At 48.3% G+C, this 26,206-nt stretch overlaps 1 protein-coding gene across 1 annotated transcript; it reads right to left on the reverse strand.

Moving 5' to 3' along the window:
- Nucleotides 1-281: 281 nt before the first annotated feature.
- LIPG (lipase G, endothelial type) lies at nucleotides 282-26,206 on the reverse strand. The gene is made up of 10 exons (XM_020899777.2): nucleotides 25,745-26,206; nucleotides 21,861-22,042; nucleotides 20,030-20,209; nucleotides 18,016-18,127; nucleotides 12,736-12,957; nucleotides 10,706-10,948; nucleotides 9,724-9,844; nucleotides 8,552-8,770; nucleotides 4,886-4,990; nucleotides 282-2,691 (listed from the first exon to the last, which is right to left on the reverse strand). The coding sequence occupies exons 1-10, from the start codon at nucleotides 25,839-25,841 to the stop codon at nucleotides 2,670-2,672; spliced, it is 1,503 nt and encodes a 500-aa protein (XP_020755436.2). The 5' UTR covers nucleotides 25,842-26,206; the 3' UTR covers nucleotides 282-2,669.

Genomic DNA, 26,206 nt, shown 5'->3' on the forward strand with positions numbered 1-26,206 from the left:
TTCCTCCAGGGGACCTTCCCTACCCAGGAATCAAACCTGCCTCTCTTGTGTCTCCTGCATTGCCAGCTGGATTCTTTACCACTGAACCACCTGGACTTTCTACTGCAAGTCAAATAATTTCTCTTTTGTTCTTTAGTGAAAGGAGTTGTTGTCCACTTCTTACCAACAATTAGATTCAAACAGAGAACATATTTTACATTAAAGTAACTGTTTTGTTAAACCCTAGGCTTAAGCAGCCAAAATTACTTCAAATTTTAAGAAATGAGATGCTAGACCATGAAGAATTTTGTATATTTTTATTTATTTTACTATTAAAAATTTTAATCTTAAAAACGGTTAATCATAAAGTAAAAACTAACCATACATTTGTTTTTATACATTATATACACTTGAGAAATAAATAGCATTCTAAGCATTTAAAAAAGCATCATTATATACAAATAAGGCTTCTAGCCGAATGTATAAATACAGGACCCACTGAGGATTCCATTCCCAAGGCTTCCGTTACAAATGCAGGAGCAGAAAGTGACCAGGATGCACAGTCATAACACAAACTTTACTTTGTCTAGAAAGCAGTCACAGAAGCAACAGGAATAGCACATAACTGGATTGAGAAAATACTTTGAACTGAGGTCTTTGACTGCTTATGTCTTCAGAAGTTTGGCATTGAACAATGATACAACTTTGGCACAATACAGGTGAAAACAATGTCATTTAAAAACGTAGTGTTAGTCCCTCAGTCATGTCCAGCTCTTTGTGACCCCATGGACTGTGGCCCCGCCAGGCTCCTCTGTCCATGGAATTCTCCAGGCAAGAATACTGGAGTGGGTAGCTATTCCCTTCTCCAGGGATCTTCTTGACCCTGGTGGCTCAGAGAGCAAAGAATCCGCCTGCAAAGCAGAAGATCCAGGTTCAGTCCCTGGGTTGGGAGATCCCCTGGAGAAGGGCATGGCAACCCACTCCAGTATTCTTGCCTGGAGAATCCCATGGACAGAGGAGCCTGGCGGGCTACAGTCCATGGAGTCACAAAGAGTCGGACACGACTCAGCAACTAACACTAACACTTAAAAACCTAAGTACAGAGAAAATAGCTCTCCCCCCAACCCCACCTGCCATCACAACGCCTTCCAAATAATATTCATCCATAAAAATCCCAACCGCTTGGCACAGTTGTCCTCCCAGTTCTCTATTAATAAAAGGGTTTAGGGTTTCATGGATGGCTCTGAAAAACCTTCCTTGTCATGTCTGGGGCATGTTGGTAGGAAATGGCTGTAGGAAAACTGGTGAAGTTGTAGAGATGTGCATACCACAGGCTTTGGCTCCAGGAAGTCTGGGTCTTCACCGGGCTCCACTATCAACCTGATATATAATTCTAGGCCCGTGGCTGAACCTCGCTAAGCCTTGGTTTTGTAACATAGAGATAATAGTAGCTGCCCTGCTCACCTTCTGTTATGAGTCTGTAATTAAGTCATGCATGTTTAAATCTTTTGAAAATTACAAAAGGGTTCCTCAGATATCATGTATATTCATTAAGATCAAGATCTAGAAGTGGGGGCTTTTCGAAGAAGTTCGGCACAGAAAGGGCCGAACTTGGTGTTTGGACCAGATAATTCAAGAAGGAACAAGGATGGCATTAATCACATCTTGGCATCTGCTGTGTGCTGGTCTGCATATGAACAGACATGTGTAATCCCTTCCCATCTTCCTACACAGAAGAGATTTTGCCAATCATATCCAGCAATTGGTCACCATTCTGTCCCCAAGACACATGGTGACACTCTGCTGGTGACCAAAGATGTCACTCTAAAGGAGGATTCATGTCCATGAAGAAGAAATAGGTAGAAACCACTTGAAGCCTCAGGGTCCCCAACTCTTAGATCCTATAAACCCTCAGTGCCCCTCGTGCATAGTCATGGATCATCTAAACTGGAAGGAAGTCTAGACACCCCAAACCCATTAGGCTTCAAATGAGGAGAGGCTCTGCAGAAATTTACTAAGGTGTCTATTGCCACCTGCTAACTATCAGTGCTTAGCAAATATTTGTCCAGTTAAAAAATGAGCAATGAAAAAAAAAAAATGAGCAATGGAAAAAATAAGAATGCCAATGATGTGTGCTTTAGGAAGGAAGCTGGGGAGCAGGACGGAATAAAATATAACTGGGGCATATGACTAGTTACCCATCAAACCCCAAGAGTGAGAGGCTCTGCAGCTCCCAGACCTACTCTCCCCTCCCTCAGCGAACAAGGTCCCAGGTCCTGACACCAGCCAGCTTCCAGCAGAAAGACCTCTCACTCAAGTCAGGTTGAGGTCAGGCAGCGGACAGCCTTCCACACAGACATGCTCAGAGCCCGTGACCCTCATCAGGCGAAACACAGGCTCATGCAGTCACTGAGAAACCAGCCTGGTGGGCGCAGAGGTTGGGGCACCGGCCCTCTGCTCACAGACCTGGAGAGAGAGCAGTCCAAGAGCAGCAGTGGGGCCAGCAGACAGGGCGGTGTGCGGTCCCCTCCAGTGAGGAGTCCCAGCCTTCCCGGGAGGCACAGAGCTGGCCCCGCGAGCGGGCTCCTCCCAGGGCTCCAGGGACAGGGCCAAGCCGGGTCCTACCATCAGGCGGCTCTTCTGCTATAACATCCCTCCACGTGCTTGGAAGTCGGGTGGGTGGCGGGCCCTCAGAGATGCTCCACAGTTGGACTGGAAGGAACCACGTGGGTGCGGAGTTGTTAGCTGGCTTCGCAGCTATGCACCTCCGCTTACCACAAGACCAAGCTTTCTTCCACTCTTCTCCGCCTGTTTTACCTTCTTCCCTTTCAGAACAAACCTGAGTGCTCCTTCCTCCCCCTCCCCCAAGAAGCCACAGAGCCAATTTGAGAAACACCACATCAGAGCCCACTCTGGGTTCCTCGCTCCCTACACCTCAGTGCTGACACCTGCATATTTAGCAGAATAATCACCTTCAGCATGCATATACATGTGTGTGCACACACACACACACACACACATGCAACCGCAAGGAGAATGGCCAAGTCCTCTCTGCTTTGCTCTAAAAACACAGGAGAGCCTGCAGTATGATAGGAAAGGGGCAGAGTCGAGAGATCTTGGTTCTAGGTCTCAGCTACACTAACGCACTATGGAGTCTCAGTCTCCTTCTTTGTGAACAGATGAACAGCATTCGTAGCCAGAGAGAGACTACTGAAGGTGTAAGACAAGTCCAGAGATGTCACCACTTCCTGGCGTTAATTTATTACTGGGGATCCTGTGGTTTTCTATTCTATTGAGGGCAAAGGAAACGACAACTTGTTTTCTCAAGGAGATATTTTAAGAGAATTAGGGCATTCTCAACTGTTAGGAAGTTCTGGAGTGGGAAAAAAAAAAGTATGTCAGAATAGCAATCAGAATAGTAATCCTTCCCGAGTGTGCAATTTACATGGCCGTTCCAAGAATCGGTGAAGTTAAAATGTGTGGAAGCACTTGGAAAGGTATAAATTTAAATACAGACATGAAGAATTAAAATTATTATCATAGCAGAAAGTCTTACAAGCCTACTCTAGACTGAGTCTCTTAATTAAATGAGCAGTTTTCAGGATGCCACAAGTCCTGTGAGCTCCAAGTTTGTAGTCACACTGATGCTCCTGAACAGAAGAGAGAGCAGCCAGGATGTAGCTCAACCCTCAGGGTTGGCAGACAGCTAATCACAGGGGGACCCCAGCATGGGTGCAGCTGCTTGATAACTGATACCCAGATCGAGGCGAAGTGACTCATCTGAGCAAGTGGAACCTCCATGCTCAAGAAAGAACACAGGATTTTGAGTGAACCAACAGCTTCAAATCCTCACTCAGTTGTCACCAACTGGGGGACCTGGAAAGAGTGACCTAACCTCCCTGAGTCTCAGGTCCCCCAACTGTCCACAAGGTTAACAGCACCAGCATTGTGGACTTGATCAAAGTAGATGAGATGCTGTATGGAAGCATGAACGCAGGGTGGGCACGTCTACATGCTGGGCAGTGTTGTAATTTAGTACCACTGAGTGGGCCAGGAGTTGGGACCTGAGTGGGGGGCGGGGGGCGTCTCCCTCCTGCTCAGCAGGCATTTAGGCTCAGAGGGTGTATGACTGAGGCCCCCTCTGAATGGACCCACTGCCTCATACCACAGAATCAGCCTTCCTCAATTCTGAAATAATGAGACTCCAGCTCGGGGCAAGAGGGACACCGAAGCAAGAGGACCCCTTTGTCTGATTCAGCGACGTGCACAGTGAGCGTTCCTGCTTTTCAGGAAGGGAGAAAGTTGGACTTCCCTGGTGGCCCAGTGATTAGGACTCCACGCCTCCAATGCAGGGGTCACAGGCTTGATCCCTGGTTGGGAAACTAAGATTCCCATATGCCTCACGGTCAGAAAAGAGAAACGGAGAGAGTTGCCTACTTATATCCACTCACACCAACCTGGGTCCCAGAAAATCTTAAAAGGGGAGCAAGCCTTGTGCTTTTCCCTTACTCCCCCCAACACCCCACTCCACCCAGGTGCCCAGAAGGCAACCAGGAGCCCTGGAACTTCCCGTGGCCCTGGTCTCTACACAGAAGTTCAATCTAAGATGGCAACCTGGGTACCAAGCTTGGGGACTTGGTCACTGAAAGACCTCATTCCAGCAGGACCACGGCTGTGACACCCACAGCGTGAAGCAGAACAAGAGGCAAAGAGACATTCACAGCATCCAACTTCTTGTCGCACTGATTCATCTATTTCCTTCCAGCAGAAGGTTGGCCTCATAAAGGAAGGGACCTTCCTTGGCTTTTGTTGGCTTCTATGTCCCAAGTGCCCAGACGCACATCCAGCCTACGCCTAGGGACCTGTCAACAAGCACTGCATGAACCTCTGAGAACATCCTGCTTACCTGGTTTCATTTTTCATTCTCCAGCCATCCCGACACTTGTGAAACCAGAGCTCTTGGCCAGGCGATATAAGAGTGTTCTCAAGATCTTCTGCACAAAAAGTCAATCTAGAAGGAAAAAGAAACCACTGATGTAGCCAAAGCTCCAGAGGTGGGGACACGGCTGTGCATCAGCCATACGGTACTTTCTAGATCCAAGGCAGATGGAGTAAGAAGAAAAGAGAAGTTTTCATATCGCCCATCCTGACTCTAGACCCTTCAGAATTCCCGACCACTGCGACAAGCACACCGAAAGGGTCTCACTTGGATATCTCCCATGATTCGGCTCATGCAGCCTTTAATCACACCCCTTCCATCTTCTTCCCTCTGTCTGTCCAAACGGACACCTGCCTTCCAAGGCATAACCTCTCTGAAGCCTCCCTGACTGCTTGAGACCTTACTAAGCTAACCCTCTGTTGACTTCCCAATTTAATGAATTGGCACATCCCTTGTATAAATGTTGTTTTTGTTACTGTCGTTACTTCTTATGGCACAGAGTTAATAGCGAAGGCATTATCTCGTTTTAGCACATTATATCCTGCCTTGAATAGCTGTGGATTCCTATATCTGTAGTGGACTATAAACTCCTTGAGTGAAGGAACTCAAGGTCCCTCCAGCATGGTGTCCAGAAATACCCACTGACAAGCATAACTGGAACTCAGTTGTGAGTCAATAGAAAAGATTCAGGAAGTAGACAACAAAGATCACAGGAAGAATCAGTAGTCTTAAAACTATTTCAACTATAACATACAACCCAACTTCCAGCCCACCAGCCTTGGTGATGTGTGGTCAGTGTGACCCCATGGCCTGTAAATCTGACCATGATGCTTACCAGTAGGACAAAAGTCACATTCTGAATAGTCTTCTGAACCTTTACCAAGAAACCCAAACAGTCCATAAACACCCATTACATACAGATGAAAACAGCAGTAGGTGACCAAGTCACACCCAATGAAATGGCAAGAATATCCACCAAAGGAGGGGGAAAAAGAGGACTTTTTCTCATTGGCTGAGATGAAAAATTAGTCCAAACACTTTGGAAAGGGATTAATATCCAGTCCAGTTGGTAAATACGTATACTATAACCCAGTGATTTAACATGCCCCCAAGAAGCCCGTGGGCTTCCCGGGTAGCTCAGCCTGTAAAGAATCTGCCTACGATGCAGGAGACCCAGGTTCGATTCCTGGGCCGGGAAGATCCCCTGGAGGAGGGATAGGCTACCCTCTCCAGTATTCTGGGGCTTCCCTGGTGGCTTAGACAGTTAAGAATCTGCCTGCAATGCGGGACAGCTGGGTTTGATCCCTGGGTTGGGAAGATCCCCTGGAGAGGGGAAAGGCTATCCACTCTAGTATTCTTGCCTGAAGAATCCCCATGGACAGAGGAGCCTGGAGGGCTACAGTCCACAGGGTCGCAGAGTCAGACATGACTGAGTGACTAAGCACAAGACAGCACAGGAAGCCCTGACACATGTGCACAAGGAAAACACCCCAGGATGGCTATCTCAGCACTGCTTAGGGCGGCAAGAAAGTAACAACGTAAATATGCAGCAGGACAACAGTGAAACTATTGTTTGTGCAATGATGGCTTGCATTCAGGAGTTAAACATGAATGATGCTCAGTCCTTCAGTCATGTTTGACTCTTGGCGACCCCATGGACCGTAGCTTGCCAGGATCCTCTGTCCACGAGATTTTTTAGGCAAGAATACCATAATAGGTTACCCTTTCCTTCTCTAGGGGATCTTCCCAACCCAGGGATCAAACCCATGTCTCCTGCAGCTCCTGCCTTGACAGGCAGATTCTTTACCACTGAGCCACCTGGAAAGCCTAAACATGAATAGATGGGATCGATATGTGTTGGATAAATTTCATAAACTATGTTGAATGGAGAAAAGCAACTTTGAAAGGAATATGTCCACTCATGTAAACTTCAGAAGGAACCAAAACAATTCTACAGGTTGCACACAGATACAAACAGAGGTAGTGAAGGTATAAACATCATGAAGAGGGAAACACTAACATGTGTTAATGTTGGAAGATGAGTACAATTGGCTTGAAAGGGCAGGAGTCAGGCAGCAGAGGGGCTTCTGTTCCATCTGTAATGTTTTACTTTTTAAAATCTCATATCTGAAACCAATATGGAAAATGGTTCACATTTGTTAAATCTCGGTGGTTTATTAAATTTGCTTCCATCTTTCAGGACTTCCCTGATGGTCCAGGGGTTAAGTCTCCACGTTTCCACTGCATGGGGCACAGGTTCGATCCTTGGTGGGGGAATTAACATCCCGTATGCTGGGCAATGTGGCCAAAAAGGAAAGTACCAAAAATAAAAAATGATCACCTTTCAGCTGCCACACATCGGCACAGGCTGCACTTTCAAGCATCAAGAGAAGGAGAAATACACACGATTATCTAGGCCATAGCCTTTGTGCTAATAGTTCCCCTCGGCAGGCACCCACCCCCACCACGCCCCAGTGCCCAGGTCTCTAGACCAGAATCACTCAGATGAGCGACCCAAGCCTCCACCCCTGCATGGCCAAGATGCCCTGTAGGTGATGGACAGAAATGAGACACTTGAAGAACTGTAGTAGAGAAAATGCCAGAAGAAGTAGAGTGGAACCTGCTTCCCATCAACCCAAGGCTGGCAATGACCTCCCAGAGGCTGGCTGAAGGATCTGGCCAAGGAAACCCTCCTTTCTTAACAAATGTCTTCCAGGCTTCCTGGCTCCCACTTAGCCAGAAGCTGCTCAGAAAGTCAAGGCACGTTTCAGGGGCTGATTTAGGTGTGGATTTTTCATGTTAGGCTTGGGTTAACAGACATGGGGAAACTGCCAGCTGGCATAGCACAGAGGAATCTCTGTTCTTTGATGTTAAGGCCCCACCCACGTCCTGGAATCAGAGCCTCCCAAGGAGGGATAGAATCATCTGAAGACAGGATGTCAGGGAAGCCGGGACCCCCACAGACCTCATGCAAGTTCTGGTTGTACAGACCCCAGAGCAAACAGATTGACAAGGCAGCACTTCTGGTCCAGTGATTAAGAATCTGTGCTTCCACTGCAAGAGGCACGGGTTTGATCCCTAGTTGGGGAACTAAGATCCCACATGCTACCCACATAGTGCAGCCAAAAAAAAAGTACTTGAACTATGGCATATTAAACAATATTAAAACAAAACAAGGGAGCTCTATAAAGCGCCCTGTCCAGGAGAAGCCCCCTTCCTCCAGGCCAGCACAGGGCTTGGCAAATGGAACAAGGGCTGGGTTCCAGCCTCCACTTGCCCACCTGTCTCAGCCCAGGGCCTGTAACCAGGGCACAAGCGGCACAAATTGATCTGGAATTCAGTCTTCCTTGCAAAGCGTTTGTGGTTTTGCCCACGTGCTTTGGATAGGAAAAGATGGAAGGTGCACACCTGCAGGAGGAAATGACAACCCACTCCAGTGTTCTTGCTCAGAGAATGCCATGCACAAAGGAGCCTGGTAGGCTACGGCCCATAGGGTCGCAAAGGGTCAGACACGACTGAAGCGGCTTAACACGCCCTTAGCACACTCACTCAGCCAAGAAAAGAACTCTGCAGTGGCACACACCCTCTGCTGACCATGGACCTGGGACAGGAAGAGGCTCATGAGAAACTTACCTCCGCTGCGTTTCCCCAGACTTCACCCGGATGCGTCTGATATGCAGCTCCTGCTTGGAACTGCGAGGCTGAGTCAGGTAGCTGCGAAGCTCCTTCCACAGGTTGTACCAGGACTGAGACTTGCCCTCCCACGTAAGTTTGATCTTCAGGAGGTCTCCCAAGTCCTCCTCGGTGTAGACCAGGAAGGTGTTGGTGGCATTCAGCCCGATCTGCTCCACCCTGCAAGGGGACAGGAAAGCTGGTCTCCGTCCCCTACCACCTGGAGACTGTGGCGCTATGCGGGGTGACACAGTGACAGCCCTTGCCCCTCATGGATGGGAGAGAAATGTGCAAGAGGCCCCCTTGCCACACCCTCCACGTCCTGGCAGCAGGACCAGCATGGAAGCTCAGTTGTGCCCCATACTAACAGAGAGCTAACACCACCCATGGCACCCCAGCTTCCTATCCAATGCTCAAGAATCTGAGCAACTCATCATGTAGGCAACTTCCTGGGGTGGAGGGTGGGAGGGTGGGGAACAACAGGACCAGGAAAGAACAGAAATAAGAAAAGTGCAAAGAAGTCACATCCCCATTCAGTGACGTCTCATCCCCTCAGCCCATGGGCATCCATCTCCCCTAGGAACTCCCAGCTCCTCCTGTCTGTCCCTCTCACTCAGCACCGAGGGAAGCCTGCCTCTCCCCATCTGTGTGCATGAGTTTGTGCACACAAGTCTGGTCCCCCTGGCTCAGCCCTCAGCCCTGAGAGCAAGTACTCTGATTGCATTCCTTGGCAATTCCAGCATTACTCAGCAAGGCGCTTTGCACCTTACAAGTGTTCAACAGGTCTACACTGATTACCATGTGCCCCTCCCACAGATAATGGGAAACGGGCCACGGATGACATGTATTAGGTTCCAAATCTCCTAAAGCTCGGGAATCAGGTGTTGTCTGAATGAAACAGCAGTTTCTGCCCAGCTGATCCAGCAGATTCTCACGCTGCTGATTCATCCCAGGAGCTTCCCTCCCAGAAATGTGAGCCCACGGCTCTGGCGAGAGAGTGAAGCAGGAGGGAGGAACCACCCAGCGCCTCCCCGGCACGCAGACTCGCTTCCCTGCAAGTGCTCACATGCCCCTGCGCACTCTCTCCCACTTGTTCTCTGTCCTGCACCCAGCAAAGAAAACCCATGGCTTACATTTCCAAAGGCAGAACCTGGGATTCGGCATTGGTGCCATAAAGGGTGACATAAAAGGTGGGTTCCATTTCTCCCGAGTTCTTGTAGCTGAAGACATGGATTTTCATCTGATAATGATAAACTGCAGAGATAGCAGAACAAAGACATTTGTGAGCCTCGCTTGTCATCTTAGGACACCCTGACCCAAAGTGTGAGTCACCCACCACAGTCAGTTTTTAGGGATTGACATCCTTTAGGTCCAGCCCAACCTCTAAACTCCCTCTGATCTCATTCTCTCCAATGGCCTAAGAGGTCACTGCAGTATAGAAGAAGGAGCCCTCTTTGATGACCTGGAGAGGTGGGATGGAGGGGGCGGGAGGGAGGTTTAAGAGGGAGATATCTAAGTATATCCTGCCTTGACTAGGATATTCAAGTATATATATATATAGCTGATTTACTAACACAATATGATAAAGCAATTATCTCTCCAATTAAAAATTTTAATAAAAGGAAGAAGGAGCCCTGAGCTTGGGGTTTAAGAGAACTTTGGGGGACTCTGACCTAGATACTTTCGAGCTGTGTGACCTTGAATTAAGGAACAAGGTATTAACCTCTTGAACCTCAATTTTCTCATATGGAATATAATACCCTCAAAACCTTTTAGTTGTATAACATGTTATAAAAATGTAAGATATCATTTCAATTCCCTGTTGGGCCTATCTCTGATCATTTTGATAATCAAATGAGAAAACAAATATGAAAAGCTAAATGCAAGATAGAATTTTTAAGTTATTGATATTGCTATCATAGAGTGATAATTCACAACACCAAAGGAGCCCCCATTATTTACTTTTAAAGATTTAACTTTCCTAGGACATGCACAATATAATCTGGTTTGCAATGATGTGATCAAAGTGCAGGAATGTGCCTGTTACACAGCATGGTATTTGGAAGGAGGGAAAAGGTCCTTTCCCAGGGCAATGAGGGCAGGGATGAAGGTTACCTCTGAAAGGCATGCCTGCCCGGGTTTTTAGGTACATTTTGCTGTTCCTCTTGTTCCTTGTTTTCTTGGCATTGTAGCCAATGCTATTACAACGGTTCTTCCGGCAACTGAGACAGATTCCCTTTTTGAAGCGGTTGGAGTCCGTGCACTGGAATGCAAAGCTTGGCTTGTCCTGATTCACCAGAGAGTCGACAAAAAGGTGTACTGCCCGCTCGTGCTCACATTTCAGCACCTCTGCGATCGCTGGGAAAGAGGGAGATGGAGACTGTCAGGACTGAGCTGCTCCTTGGTGATCTGCCTGCTCCATCAGTTAGGACTCACGCGTCAGTTATCACTACTTTTCATGCTGCTATTCATATGCTTCTTTGTGTCATTCTTAACACACATTGTGCTCTCTTTAGAACTGAAGGCTAGTCCTGCCACTGAACTGCTTGCCCTCCAGGTAGGAAGACTGCACCGATACACACAAAGGAATAAAGAGCAAAGGAATACATAGGACAAGCCTTATACAGGATGATGGATACCACTTGTGCAGGAGGAATCACTAAGTCCTGATGGAGTTGTGTGGTCACAAAATACTGGAAATGGATCCGATGCTAAACATCATCTAGTCCAGGGCTCAGCAAACTACACCTTGCAGGTTGGTCCCATTTTTTGTACAGTTTTATTGGAACACAGCCACACTCGTTCATTTGCCTGTTGTCTCTGGCTGCTTCCACGCTACGGGAGCAGGGCAGAGTTTTGAAACCAAGAGACTGCATGGCTTGCAAAGCTGAAGATATTTACTAACTGACTCTCTAAGAAAATGTTTGGCAACCTCATTCTAGTCCAGTTCTTTCAATTACAGATGATGAGGCCCTTAAAGCTGAAGTCATTTGCTCAGGGTCACAGAGCCAACTGGTTACAAAGTTAGGAGCATAATTTGAATTTTTCTGACCCAGAGTAATCATTATTTCTTGCAACCAGAGGCTAAAGCTGATAGTTCTAGTAAATTCTGGGACCTTCAGAAACATTTGGCAAAGCTTCCCCTTTCCTTCCTCATTAACATTACCAGACTTAAAAAATGCCTAATCACTTGAGGCAGGGCTACACTCCCCTTGCATAAACCCCCAAGCCCCACAGGGCCTCCTTGAATGTTACAGAACACCCTGGGAGAGGTCACCCTAAGACCGAGTGACAGAGTGGGACATACAAAGAGCAGAGCATCAGAGCAAAGAGTCAACTGGTGCCAAGACAGAAATCCAAAAAGACAGGATGCAAGGCAGTGAGCAAATGAGAAACCTAGCCCATCAGTTTCAGCTGCAAATTAAGTTCCACCCAAGACTGCTGGGAATAGGCTTAGGCATTCAGGAAGACAGACTTGTTAGTGAGTGAGGAAGCCTCTTGATTTTACTTCTTTAAAAAGTTACAAAAAAATTAAATTATGGTGCATCCATGCTAAAGAATATTATACAGCCTTTAGAAAGAAAAAAAGTAAATAGATCTATGTATTCTGATGTCTAAGAATGTCCATAATGTATGTTAAGTCTGAAAAAGCAAAGCTGCAGGACAACGTGATTTTGAAAAGTACCACATGCACACACACACACACACACACACACACACACACACACACACACAAATAAATTTGCAAAGCAAAAAGCCTGGAAGGATACACACAAAATATCTATATTGGCTACCTCTGGATAATAAAAATAAGAGTGGGTGTGGGAGATGAGGGGGTATTTTTACATCTTGCTTTAGGCAATTCTATAATGCTTGATTTTTTTCCCAACAAATATGTATTCCTTTTGTTATAAGAAGAATAACAATAATAACTATGACCTCAAAGCATAAGACAGCAGACCAGAGACCATGGGAAGACTGTGAATAGGCTTGCAGGATGATGAACTGTAGGATAAACAGTGTTGAAGGGCCACTGCAGGGAGAAGAGGGAATGACGAAATGAATGTTGTCAGGAACAATAATAGCTCGGGCTGATCCAGGAAGAGATGCAATAATTGAGTCAAAAGAAAAATTAAGGAACTCACTTCCATATGCAATCGACCCCAAGACATCGTTGAGTCCACAGCCCGGCTGGAAGTCACCCCCATTGGGGTAGATGTCGATATGACCTACAGGCATCTGAATGCCGATGCTCAAGCCAAATGAACGCGTGTAGGTATGCAGGACATCCACGAAGTCTGCGTCGTCAGGAGACAGCCTCTTGTGGATGTCCGCCCCTTCAAACAAGGGCCCAGCAGGATCCAAACCTACGGCAGAAGGGGAGCCAAGATGGGATGTGTCAGGTGCGCTGAGTCTGCGAGCGCAAAATGAAGACGTCCGCACCCTGGGAATCCTGCACGGTATGGTGCCTGCCATATAGGAATCCTGGCTTTCTTATCAAGACTCTACCTGACTCAATAAACTGGTCACGAGGTTCAACCAACATGTGGATCCAAAGAATCACACACCGTCAGAACCGAAGCAGTTCTAGAAAGAACTCGGGCTGGCTGAAACCAAGTCATTCCTCCCACTTATTCTGCCACCAGGAGCCTTCCACAACCCTGGTCTTAGCAAAAGTTTGACAGAATAACTGAGCTACCTACATCTCCGAGAGGGAAGACTCAGTCTCCCCAGACTGAGCTATCTGCATCTGGACTTCCTCTTCCTCTTCTGTTAGTTATGAGTCAGGTGCACCAGAAACACACTGAGCATCCGTATTTCAGGCGTCCAGAATCCCTCCCTTCTGCAGGCACAAGCAGAAAACCCTTTGCCTGCAACCCTTCTGTATCAAACAAACAAGCAGCACTGCAGAGAGCCCTGTTCTCACATTTTAATCAGCACAAATATCTGCGGGGAGCTTCTTACAAATTCAGGTTCTACTGTGTAACTATGATAAACTCTGGAAGAACACACAAGTCCCAGATTTCCGGTGTGTATGTGTGTTGGGGGAGAGGGTAGGGCAGGTAACCATGAAGATAGTGGCAACAATAGAGACAATTTCACCATCTTTTATAGTATCTGGGACCACATGACTATAAAGGGTTTTCCCAGATGGGAAACCCTTTATTCCTGGCAGGCAGTAATAAAGAACTGCCTGCCAATGCAGGAGATGTAAGAGATGTGGGTTTGATCCCTGGGTTGGGAATATCTCCTGGAGGATGGCACAGCAACCCACTCCAGTATTCTTGCCTGGAGAGTGCCAACAACAGAGGAGCCTGGCGGGCCAAGTCTATATGCTTGCAATCAGACATGATTGAGGTGACTTATCACACATGCACATGAATGTAAAACTATTCCAAAATAGAATTAGCAAAGCATAAAATGCAGATTCCCTGACCTCCAAGAGATTCTGATTGGTAGGTCTAGTGTAGAACCCAGAAAGAGAGGTTTATTCCCCAGGTGATCTTAAAACTAAGCGTTCTGTGGACCAGATTTTGGGAAAAAAACTTCTCCCATGCTTCAGTACCATCTAGAAAATGAAATCTTAATGTCTTAATTCATATAGTTCGTGTGTGATATTAAGAGAGTAAGTGCTTGTCAATGTAAATACTAGCTACTATTACCAAGTAATTATGGGAGCTGAATTCATCCTAGCCTAGAAAGTTCTTTGTTTGCCCTATACACAGAAAGAGAGCGAGAGTGAGAGAGAGAGAGAGAAAAGGACCTGGAGAAAGCAAAGAGAAGATTGTGCGCCACTGGGGAAGGTTTGTTTAGTCTAGAACAGTGGTTCTCAGCTGGGAAGGGTTTTGCTCCCAGGGGATCCCTGGCCGTGTCAGGAGGCATCTTTCTTTGTCACAATTGAGGAAAAGGAGAGAAGAAGCTGCTGGCATCTAGTGAGGAGAGGCCAAGGATGCCGATACACATCCTACAAGGCACAGGTCAGCTCCCACACCAGCACTGTCTGGCCCCACGTGTGAATAGTGCTGAGGCTGAGAAGCCTGGATCTAGAATAACACCAAGCTAGGGAGGAGAATGACCGAGAATAGAGCTGTGAAAGCAGGAGATGGGTGATAGAACCCTGTTCCCCAGACCCCAGAGCACTGGAACCAGGAAGCACGTAGTGAGGCTTGTGGAGGGCGATTTTAGGAGAAACGAAAGGCAGAGCTGTGGTTCAGAGTGGATAGCAAACCTGTGGGACTTACTACTCATGGGAACTGGTAATAACTGAAACTCTAAATAGTTTCCAAGAGAAGTTTAGAAAAATGTATGAATGACAGAGGCAGAAAGAGAGCCCAGGCTGCCTGGGGGCTCCTCTCTAGCCCAGGACCTAAAAGAAAGACGGCACAAAAGCAGCGGCCTCCCTGAGAAGGCCTCGATGACTCTTTTTAGCAACTGAACGGACCCAGTACTGACACAGGCGGCCTCTCCCTGCCTCTCACCATGTGCCCTGGAGGAAAAAAAGACAGAAAGAAAGAAGAGAAACATTTTGCTTTGCAGCCAATAAGAGGGGGGCTTTTGCATTAGTGAACAAAAGTCTCCACCAGACAGTCAGCACCATGGAAACCAAGCTGGGCCAGGGGAATGCCGCTGGCTGATGGGGCTTCTCGAAAGGCCGGCTGGCTGGCAGGCTGAGCCTTCGCCTCCCCAGACTGACCCTGCCTGACACGTAGCCAAGGCCCACAAACCCTGCAGGACATTTGCACAATTTATTTAACTAGGAATGGGAGGGTGAATGCATCCAGTCCAAAAAAGAGAAGATGGAGAAGCACCCCTCCTTCCATTCAGTCAGACTCCCCCAAAGGTGCCCTGTCCAGCAAATGGAACACACGCCTGCATGCATGTGCACACATACTCTTGTGCTCACACATAATGCCCAGGAAAACCTCTGCCTCCCGCCTGGCAGGAAACTGTCACAACTACTGCTTCCCTCCCAGCAGGAGACCGGCAGCATGGCCCAGTTGTGCAGGGCAGGTCCGATGGCCTGGGTCCGAATCCCAGCTCTGCCATCAAGGTGTTAAGTGCTGGGCCCGTTATTTAAGCACAGAGCCCTAGTTTCCCCATCTGTAAGTGAAGCCCGGAGAATTCTTTGGCTTCGATGCTATATGGCTTACAGATGGCACAAAATATCGGTTACCCTGAGTACTTGACATTAGGTCGTATCTAGCCCACAGCATGCAGGGTGGACACTTAGTTCATATCTCTTGAATGAATGAACAAATCTGCTTGCTTCTTTCTTTATAAGTAACAAGATGTGAGTACAATTAGAAATGTATGACCTCTTCCCTAGTGGATCACGGAATTCCCTCAGAAGCCTAAGAGGGTGAAACTCCAACAGACCCCAAGTCCACAGTTCTCCTATCCAAGCAAGACTGGGGTTCAGGTATCCCCTGCAGGCCCAGGCGAAGGACTCCTACTTGCCTCTGCACAGCGGCCTCCCTGGCCTCTGGACTCCACACAAGCTGCCGTCTCTGGTCCTCTTGCCTGTCAGGACCGCCCAGTTCCCAGGCCCATGGAAAGTCTGAGGGGTGAGGAGGGGGCACAGGCCTCCCCCATCAGACATGCACGGCAACATGCGTCAGGTCAGCCAAATGCCCCCTGAGGTGCTGCCTGGCAACTGGACAGAGGCCACTCCTTGTCATGTTCGCCCCGGTGCCCCGCTCCTCAGAGAGAGGCTGCAGAGAAGGGGCCGCGCTCCGGACAAGCTGGCCCCCACACTCCCCGCGGACGGCCCAGAACACTGATCAGCATTCTGCCCGAGAAGCCCGCATCTCAGCAGCTCCCACCCAGACAGGCAGGGGAAGGAACCGGAATGCTCCGACAAGCCCCATCCCACTTCAGATTCAGAGACAGGGAGAGGGAAGATCTGCCGTCTGTCTCCGTTGCCAAGGACACTGGCCCCGGCGCCCTGGCGGGGGCTGTGTGTGCTGCCTTTGCGCACAGCCAGCCCGGCTCCGCAACACCAGGCCTCTCCTGGGGGCGAGGAGGAGGCGCGCAGACAATAGAACCCAGAGGCGCTCAAGGCCCATGAGCATTGCTCCAGTCCTGCGTTACTGAGCAGTCATGTGTGGCCACACTGCCCATTGAACAGTTCAGGCCCCGCTGACTTGATAATCAAAAGTGAAGCTCTCAAGTTATGCTGGATCAAACAGTTGGATCTAAAGGAGTGTGTGTGTGTGTGTGTGTGTGTGTGCGCACGCGCGCGTGCGTATGCATGTATGTGCTCGTTAGACTTAAGCCCGGGGACGATGATTTGAGGAGGGCTACTATACCTCGCAAATGTGACTGCGTGCAGGATCTAGTTCCCTGACCAGGGATCAAACCCGTGCCCCCTGCAAGGGGAACACAGAGTCTTAGCCACTGGACCACTAGGGAAGTCCCTCTATATAATTTCAAATCTACCCTGCTGGCTTATTGAAACTCTACCTTTACTAAATCATTCTTTAGCTAAGGACTCCCTTCTACCTGAGTCCTGTTTCAAAATGAATACACATTGCCAGGAAGGAAATGATTAACTATTTCCTTCTGGGTGACCAGTTGGGCCCTTAATGTGTTGGAGGTGTGGTGAAAGCAGGGAGGGAAAACAAAAAAAGAATGCAGGCAGGAGGACAAAAATTCAGGGCAACAGATTTGTCTCTGATTTTCTCCTAGAGGAAGCTCTGCGTTATGTGTTTCAGGGGCCCCCAAATGGGAGAGTCCTTCCCACTTTTCCCAATCACTAGATGATGTAAATATTTAAATCAAACTCTCACAGCAGAAGGTCACCAATTCTGCCTATGGAATGTGTATCTCTCTAAATAAACTCACTTTCACTTAGAAAAAAAAAAACTCACTAAGATGGAAAATTCAACTTTCAATTGCCAACCTGGGTACCACTATCAGAAAGGTCTCTTTAAGGACAAAGTTTAACCACACATTCTAAAGAGGTCACTATCACTAATAAATAATGCCAGTCAAACACTGGAAAGATGCTGTTGGTGAATGAAATAGAAATCAGAGGCAGAATTCAAACCACAACTCACTACTCATTCCTTTCCCTTGAGCTCCTGGCGCATCACAGCAGAGACTAAAAGTGAGCGCCGGAACTTGCAGGCCAGGCTTCACCCCAGGGATGCCCTTGAGTCTCTTTAGCTGTCTGAGTGCTTCCTCACCTTTTGCACTAAACCAGTGGTTTTCCAAGCATGCTCCCTGGTGCTCGGGGAACCAGAGCTTCCTCCAGAGAAGCGGAAGGCTCAAATAACAAAGTTAACACTACCCACACATACCCAGCTTTGACCAGAACATCCCTTCTATCTGCTTCATATATTGGAATCCCGCACAAGTTCAGTTTTCCAAGGGCTCTGGGAGGGAGCCCCGGGAGCAGCCCCGAGTGAGGGGGCCGCACTTACCCGTGATTCTGCCCACCGTGCCTTCCACGAAGTTGCCCGCGTACCCGGCCACATGAGCTCCGAGGCTGTAGCCGATCAAGTGAACATTCCCGAGAGAAAAGTCCTCCTTCCCCTGCAGAAAGTCACAGAAGGGTAGGGGTGAGGAAGGTGGTCCTGAGCCCATAGGTCGCCAGCAATTCAACCAGTCAGTCACGTCGGGGAGGGGACAGGGAGCCCAGAGGTGGCTGGTAGTGCCGGCAGGGCAACGCAGATGGGACACAGCCAGGTAAGGGGAGCTGGAGAGGACTTGGGGGCACTTCAGTCATCACACACCAGGGACGGGGTGCAGGTGGTGACTAGCGGCTGCATACCTGAAAGTGAAAGTCTCTCAGTCGTGTCAGACTCTTTGCGACCCAATGGACTATACAGTCCACGGAATTCTCCAGGCCAGAATACTGGAGTGGGTATCCTTTCCCTTCTCTAGGGGATCTTCCCAACCCAGGGATCAAACCCATGGCAGGCGGATTCTTTAACAGCTGAGCCACAAGGGAAGCCCAAGAATACTGGAGTGGGTAGCCTATTGCTTCTCCATCAGATCTTCCCAACCCAGGAATCGAACTGGGGTCTTCTGCACTGCAGGCAGATTCTTTACCAACTGAGCGATGAGGGTCCTTTCTCTACATGTTTCCAGCTGTGTCTAAGGAGGGGAGGGGTGACAGTGTGGAGGTCAAAACCCGCCAGATGCACCGGAGACTAAGTGCCAGACACAGTCTGCAGCAGGGCGCTCCCTGCCCATTCTCTTAGGCCCAGGAGCTGCCCACCTCCTCGTCACCAGCCTGCTGGGATCCCAGAGCCGAAGCATCAGACCTTGACAGGGAAGGTACTCGGTGATGGGGGTGAGGAGGGATTTGACCCATGGCTCAGGAACCAAGCTCGACTAAACAACCTAGGCAGAGGATTGAAGACTCTTTGAGAATTCTGACCAGAATTTTGCCGCAATTCATCAGATTTATGGGCTTCTAAAGGAAGGCCAGGTTGAAATTGCCCAGACGATTGAGTTACTCTACCAGAATACTCCTGCCTCCCATTAAGTCCACTGAGCCCAAGCAAATCATTAACCTATAAAAGCAAATGTAAGACCTCAAGGTCTGTTTCCCGCATATATTTTATGCAAGGTATTAGACTGCATTTGTTTGGACCAACCCTCCCACCCTCAGCCCAGTCACCCCTCAGAATAAGAGCAGACCTCAGTAGGTAGTTAAGATTACAAGCTTCTGGGCTTCCCTGGTGGCTCAATGCTAAAGAAACCACCTGCCAAGGCAGGAGACACAGGTTCCATCCCTGATCTGGGAAGATCCCACATGCCATGGAGCCACGAAGCCCATGTGCCACAACAATTGAGCCTGTGCTCTAGAGCCTGGGAACCGCAACTACTGAGCCCATACGCGCCAACAACTGAAACCCAACAAGCTCCTCTGTCCATGGGATTTCCCAGGCGATAAAATTGGAGTGGGTAGTCATTTCTTCCTCCAAGGGATCTTCCCCACCCAGGGATCTAATCCACGTCTGCGGCCTTGCAGGCAGATTCATTACCACTGAACCACAAGGGAAGCCTCCACAGGAGAAGCCACGGCAATGAGAGGCCTGAGCAGCGCCCCTGGAGAGCAGCCCCGGCTCGCCGCAACTAGACAAAGCGCGTGCAGCCATGAAGACCCAGCACAGCCGAAATTAACTAATCAAAAAATGTTTTAAAGATTACAAGCTTCTGAAAGGCATCAGCAAGTAACGACCCAGAAGGCAAATTTTCTTCCTTCAAGTAAAGCAATAGGAAAAATACAGAAATGAGTCAATAATTAGAAAGCTTTCTAAAAGTTCCAGCTTCCAAAATATTTCAAGCGATACTTAACTCAGTAAAAATTTGAATCTCAAAGATAGTCTTGGCTCACTGTAATAGTCTGATCTGTGTTTCCTAAAAGGGTTCAGACTCAAGATCCTTCTCAGAAAAGGAGATGATTCCCTTCAGTCCCATTGTTACCTGCAGCCAGTCGAGCATCTTGGCGATGCTGAGTCCCACATGCCTTGTGTTATTGACCGCATCTACGTAAAGCTGGTGAGCCAGCGGGAGCCAGTCCACCACCACAACGTTGGATCCTTTCTCTCTCGTCTGCAGGGCTGACACCAGTTTGTACAGCCAGTTTTCAAACATGCCGCTCATCTGCAGAGAAAACAGGAGTTTTTTTAAAAAATTCTTTTTCTGGATTTGAAAAATGCAAACGAACATGGAATTCAGTTTCATGACCCTCTCCCCAGCCATGGAACAGTCTCATTGGTCCCCCAGGCACCAACGCTTGCCCATGAGCGGGGCCAGCCACAGTCAGGATTGCTAGGTGAGCGACTGTCTTCCATTGCCCTTGATGACGTCTCCAGTTTTCCCCATCGAAAATGTCCAAGCTGCTGTCCTGTGTTGCTGCCCCACTGACCAAGAGGGCTGCTATGAGATACATGCTGGCAGCCGTGCCGACCTGAGGTTAGCCCTGTCGCAGTCAGGCAAGTAAGTGACCTGGTCCAGCATTCAAAAGCAGCTGAGAAGAGTTGCCCTGGAGAATCAGTTACTTTCTCAGAGATGCAAGGAGATCCTGTCTCTTAGGCAAATGCCAAGTTAACAAATGACCCCTTCCCACAACCCATCTCTGCCATCCCTCTTGACCCCAGAGGAGGGAAGATCTGTTGCTGGAATCCCAAATTAGAACTCAGAGCACATTTCCCCACAGAAACAAAGTGTAAATGGTGACTAGGTCCAGTTGTAAACCTATCCATGAGTGCATTATTAGATAAATAGATTTCCTGTGCTTGGCCTGGGAACCCAAAGGCCATTTACAATCTTGCTTCTATGGGAAACTGCTGTTCCAAGTTCCAAACAGATTACAAAAGAACTTTCTGGAATGCGTTTGTCAGTTGCAGGCAGTCTGTATTTGCATTTTGACAGGGGGGCCTTTAAAAGATCTAAATGCGTGATTCTAATCATAGGCTGTGAGGTGAGGATGAACAGACAGGCCCTTAACGATCCCTTCGATTGCATTTAGTACATAGGTGCCTACATAACAGCCCCTAGCCAGGCCTGACACCAACAGTTGGTGATAGACCTAAAGACCCAGCAAGCATGTAACGGATATGAATTTCTCATCATTAAGGGGAGGAACATTCCCTCCCAATTAGCCCTGGCAGAAACCTGCTCACTTAACAGTGCCATTTTCCTACAGACTGTCATTAGATGAATGGATAAATCCCTCGCTGGTCCAAAGCTTCTGAGGCCGAGCATTAAAGCCCTCTTTTTGTTGAAGTTTGTTATGGGCTTTTCGATGTGAATGGCTCAGTGAGGGCATAGAAAGACTCCAGTGCCTTTAAATGGAACCATCTCTAGGCAAACAGGAGGGCACTGTGCCAACCAGGGCCAGTCAGCCAGGCCAGCTGGCTCCTCACAGACTGTCTGAGCCAGTCAAGTTGCTTCAGTTCAGCTGGGCTCTCGCAAAGGGATGGCCCCCATGAGGCAGCGGTTGACCAATGTAATTAAGTGTAATTAGAGGGCCCCTTAAGAGCCAGTGGAGCTGGGCTACTGCCCTCAGGAGAGCCACTTTCTGAAAGCCTGCTGCGTGCCAGCATTAAATGCCACCCTGCTGGAGTCCAGATTGCCCCCTCAGCGAAGTGCCCGTTACATTCTTCACAGCTGTCTGAAATACAAGCAGCCCACAAGAAAAGAGGGGGAGAAAGAGCGGAATCTGGAAGCACCAGTGTGCTTTTTAATTGACCAAAACAAAGGAGACCAAATCCCGTGTAGAGCCGGAGAGCTACTTCCCCCCGGGGCTCACCGTCCATCCGTGAATGATGAAAAAGGTCTTGGCTGTCACGTTGAAGCCACAGTCCTCTAAGGGCTGGCTGTGGCCAAGGGAGAGATCGCATCCTTCATGCTCTGGGTCCTCCGAGGTGCGGAGGTTAAATCTCACAGGGGGTTTGGAGGCAGTTGGTACCACCCTGGATTTGTCGAACTCATCTGGGGAGAAAGAACAGAGCGTACGGGTAACTAGCAGGCCCCGGGTGGTGAGAGCTCTGGGGTCCAGTTCTAGATCACTCTTGAACTAATTACTTAACCCTTCTGGGTTTCAGCGTTTACATCTGCTGAATGTTTCCATCTCATCTGACAGAAGAGTTGCAAAGATGTTATAAAAGGCACACCTCACCAATATTTAAGAGTGTTAACTAGTCACTAGTATCAACTACTGTAGGGCTTCCTACTGTGGTCCAGAGAGTCTCCACAATGCAGGAGACCAGGGTTCCATCCCTGGGTTGAGAAAAGCCTCTGGAGGAGGGCATGGCAACCCACTCCAGTATTCTTGCCTGGGGAATCCCATGGACGAGGAGCCTGGTGGGCTACAGTCCATGGGGTCATAAAGAGTCAGATTCAACTAAGTGACTAACACACACAAACACACACATCAGTGACTGTGAATCTGAAGTAAATAAGTCTCCCTTACATTTCTTCCTTCTTTCTAATCCAAATGAGCTCTCTTTCCTTCCCTCAAGTTACTAATTTCAGAGAACGGGTCCTCAATCCTTCTCTTGAAATGCTTGGGACCACTTGCATTGCTGGAGAAGGAAATGGCAACCCACTCCAGTATTCTTGCCTGGAAAATCCCATGGACAGAGGAGCCTGGTGGGCTACAGTCCATAGGATCTCAAAGAGTCAGACACTACTGGGCAACTACACTTTCACACAGACTTGCATTTTAGAATTCAGAAATGTTCAGATTTTAAACAGGTATTATGATGTATATATATAGCAAGACTATATATATATATATATATATATATATATATATATATATATATATAGGGTTTGGAGCATTCCTCATTCATCAAACACACCAATAACATTTCTGTAAGGAAATATATGACTACTCATAGTAAAGGGCAAAAAAAGAAAAAAGAAAAAGATTTTAAAGACCATCTTGGTTCAGGTCAGTTTTGGATGCCAAATGTGTAAGAATTCAGGTTAGGTAAGGCCAGGTCTTGCTGCTAAACAAGTTGCCAGTCAAATTTTTCAGTTTTGAAAGATTTTGTAAATGGAGGTAAGGAACTTTGGCCTTTTAAACACTGGGCTTTCCTGCTGCTCCCATGTCAATTCTGGCACTTACCCCAAACACCTCATGCACTCTCAGTGCTTCTTGCAGTACCAGACAGGTGCCAGACACTTTTTTACCTTATTAAATAAATTATTGAGGCCATAGAGAAGCTCGTAAGAGCAGCAAAACCTCTCCTTTCAGTTCCACCGTGCACACACACACACACACAGCACTATCTAGAAGATGGCCCTACTTCAAAACACAGCATATGTTACTGATGGTCCCAAGACCTTTTAACACTAGGTATTGTCATCATCAGGGCTTCCCACTGGGCACTAATGGTAAAGAGCTCACCAGCCATTGTAGAAAATAAGGGTTTGATCCCGGGGTTAGGAAGATCCCTTGGAGGAGCAACCCACTCCAGTATTCTTGCCTGGAGAATCCCAGGGACAGAGGAGCCTGGTGGGCTGCCGTCTATAGGGTCACACAGAGTCGGACACGACTGAAGCCACTTAGCAGCAGCGGCAGCCGCCCTGTTCTAATCATCCAGGATACCACCCCTGATAACAGGCTAGGAAATTAGACAATCAAACTGTCCAGTCACCCAGAAACCAAGGGAAAATGGACCAAATGACCATATCAGGAGCTTAATTATCCCAGAGTTAAAAAGAAAGAAAAACAAACAAACAAATGGAGTCATGGAAAGAGAGACTAGAGTGGTAGAGGGGTTGGTGGTGATGTAAAAAGGATAAGGTTCCAGAAAATGCAACTAAATACACATGAGCAGAACTCTGTCATTAAAGTAATGCACAAAAGCCCCAACTGGCAGAAATTTGAACCGTGGACATAATTTGTTCAAAATCTCCCAGTTTCCACCCAGATAGCCACTCATAGAGACCAGATGGAAAGTCTAGGGAAAAGGCGGAGAGGGTCTGCTGGCTTCCCAGCACTGACTTGTGGATAAACCCACATAAGGTGAACATAAAAGGTTCACTTTAGCACTTGGCTGTCTCTGACCACACAGTTCTCTAGCTCATTTCTACTAATTCCAGCCCACGTCACTTCAGCCTCTGGGATTTCATAGTCATCCTTCATCCAGATGTCCCCAAGCTCATCCTCTCCTCTCCTCCAGTTCCTCGCTCAGAAGTCAGCTCCTCAGTGTGGGAAGTCTGGTTACAGACTAACGCTACACCACCTTCTCCCTCCAGCCATCTGTACCTTCCTTCTCTCCTTTATTTTGCTCCATAATACTGAGCATTATTTCTATGTTTTAAGTAGCTGACTTCTTCTCACCACTGAAATGCAAGATCCCTGGGGGTACGGGTTTACACCTGTTTGGTTCACTGCTGTATCCTCCTAAAAGCCTGCGTGCTCAGTTGCCCAGTTATGTCCAACTCTTTGGGATCCCATGGACTGTAGCCCACCAGGCTCCTCTGTCCATGGGGTTTTCCAGGCAAGAATATTGGAGTGGATTGTCATTTCCTCCTCCAGGGGATCTTCCTGACCCAGGATGGAACCCATGTTGCCTGTGGCTCCTGCGTTGGCAGGGAGATTCTTTACCACTGTGCCACCTGGGAAGCCCCACTCACAGAAGCGTTCCTGGCAAATAAAGATTTCTTTGAATGAAGGGAAAAAACCCCAAATACTTAGAATCACAGAACATAGAAGTTGAAAGGAATGTTAGCATTTTACAGGAGAGGAACTAGAGACGCAACTTACTCTGGTTCAACTATACTAGAGTTGGGAACATGTTAAGTAATTTTTCCATTCATTCTGATTAACCCTCCTGCTCATACACTAGCAACTTGGACCAATATCATTTGACCCAATCTGCAGTTCATGGGGTCGCAAAGAGTTAGACACGACTAAGCGACTGAACTGAACTGAGCTGAACAACAGGATAGTAGAAGATGAGCTAATAGGATATGGTTCAGGGGTTCCCCACTCTCCTCTGCTTAACCAAGTGACCTGGTACTCCTGCAGGGTGACCCTACCCTTGCTCCACCAGGGCATGCTTCCTCCAATAGAAGAGACTGAAAAAGAAAGGCTGGCAGCTGGAAGGAAGAGAGGTAGCAAGAGGAAGAGCAGAGGCTGGAAAGACTGTTGGGGAGAAGGAGGAGGCTGGCAGCCTGGGGTTCTCTGCACAAATTACCCACCAAATCCTCCCCAAAAGCGCTCCTTAAACCAGAACCAGCTACCCGGACACCTTAACTTTCAAAGCATCTAGCCGAGATTAAAAAGAAGAGCACCAGATGACAGAGTTCTTTCTAACAACCTTCTTGCCCCGAAAACCCGCAGGTTCAAAGAGGAGGGCAAAGTTAAAGAGCTGCTGGCAGCCAACTCTGCTGACTGGACAGCATCGATAAGGGTGCATATTAACGGCAAAGGGGTGGAGCCGGACCGAGCGCGGGCGAGCGCACCCAGCAGCCGGCAGCCGGCCGGCTCTGGGATGCCCTGGTCAGAAGCACCGAGGAACAAGTGAACTGCAAGACTAATTAGGAGGAGCGAATGGACAGCGCAGGCGGAAAGCAAGGAGGATGCTGCAGCATCGAGGAAGAAGGGTGGGCAAGACAGAAGGCACCTGGGCCAGAAAAGAAATTGTGGGGGTGGTAATAAAAATAAGTGCACGTTACCTTGCAGCCGTCCCTCCGGACCACGGGGTGCGGGGTCTCCCGTGGCAAAGCAACAATAGGCACTCCACAGGCAGAACTGAAGAACGGTGTTTCTCATCCTCACCGCCCCCTCCCCGCACCCCCTTCTCCAAAATGGGACTTTTAAAAAGACTAAAAAAAAGAAAAAGAAGACAAAAACACCTCTCGAAGTTTCCAGCGGGCCAAGCCTGTAAGACCCCAAGTGGACAGCCCTCTCTCCAGCAGAGAGCGCGGTGGCCTTAGACAGCTGAAGGTGGAGAAGGGGTAAGATGAAAACTCGGCTAAACTCAGCCGCCAGATGGTGGGGGGAATGTGAAGGGGCTTGAACCAGAACCAGATCTGCCCTCTCTCGTGCGCCAGCCCAGGAAGCCAGGGCTCGCCACTGTCACCCAGCGAGCTCCCGGCGAGGTACTTTTTAAAAGTATTGGGAGTCATCTGATCCAT

Source organism: Odocoileus virginianus, chromosome 22, assembly GCF_023699985.2.
Source record: "Odocoileus virginianus isolate 20LAN1187 ecotype Illinois chromosome 22, Ovbor_1.2, whole genome shotgun sequence".
Lineage (NCBI taxonomy): Eukaryota > Metazoa > Chordata > Mammalia > Artiodactyla > Cervidae > Odocoileus > Odocoileus virginianus.

Excerpts from the sequence above, each read along its gene's own strand:
- LIPG (XM_020899777.2), bottom strand. The coding sequence starts at position 25,841 with ATGAGAAACACCGTTCTTCAGTTCTGCCTGTGGAGTGCCTATTGTTGC. Across the intron at positions 20,210-21,860 it reads TCATCATTCACGGATGGACG|ATGAGCGGCATGTTTGAAAA; the intron begins GTGAGCCCCGGG and ends TTTTCTCTGCAG. Across the intron at positions 8,771-9,723 it reads CAGGTTCTGCCTTTGGAAAT|GGTGGAGCAGATCGGGCTGA; the intron begins GTAAGCCATGGG and ends GTCCCCTTGCAG.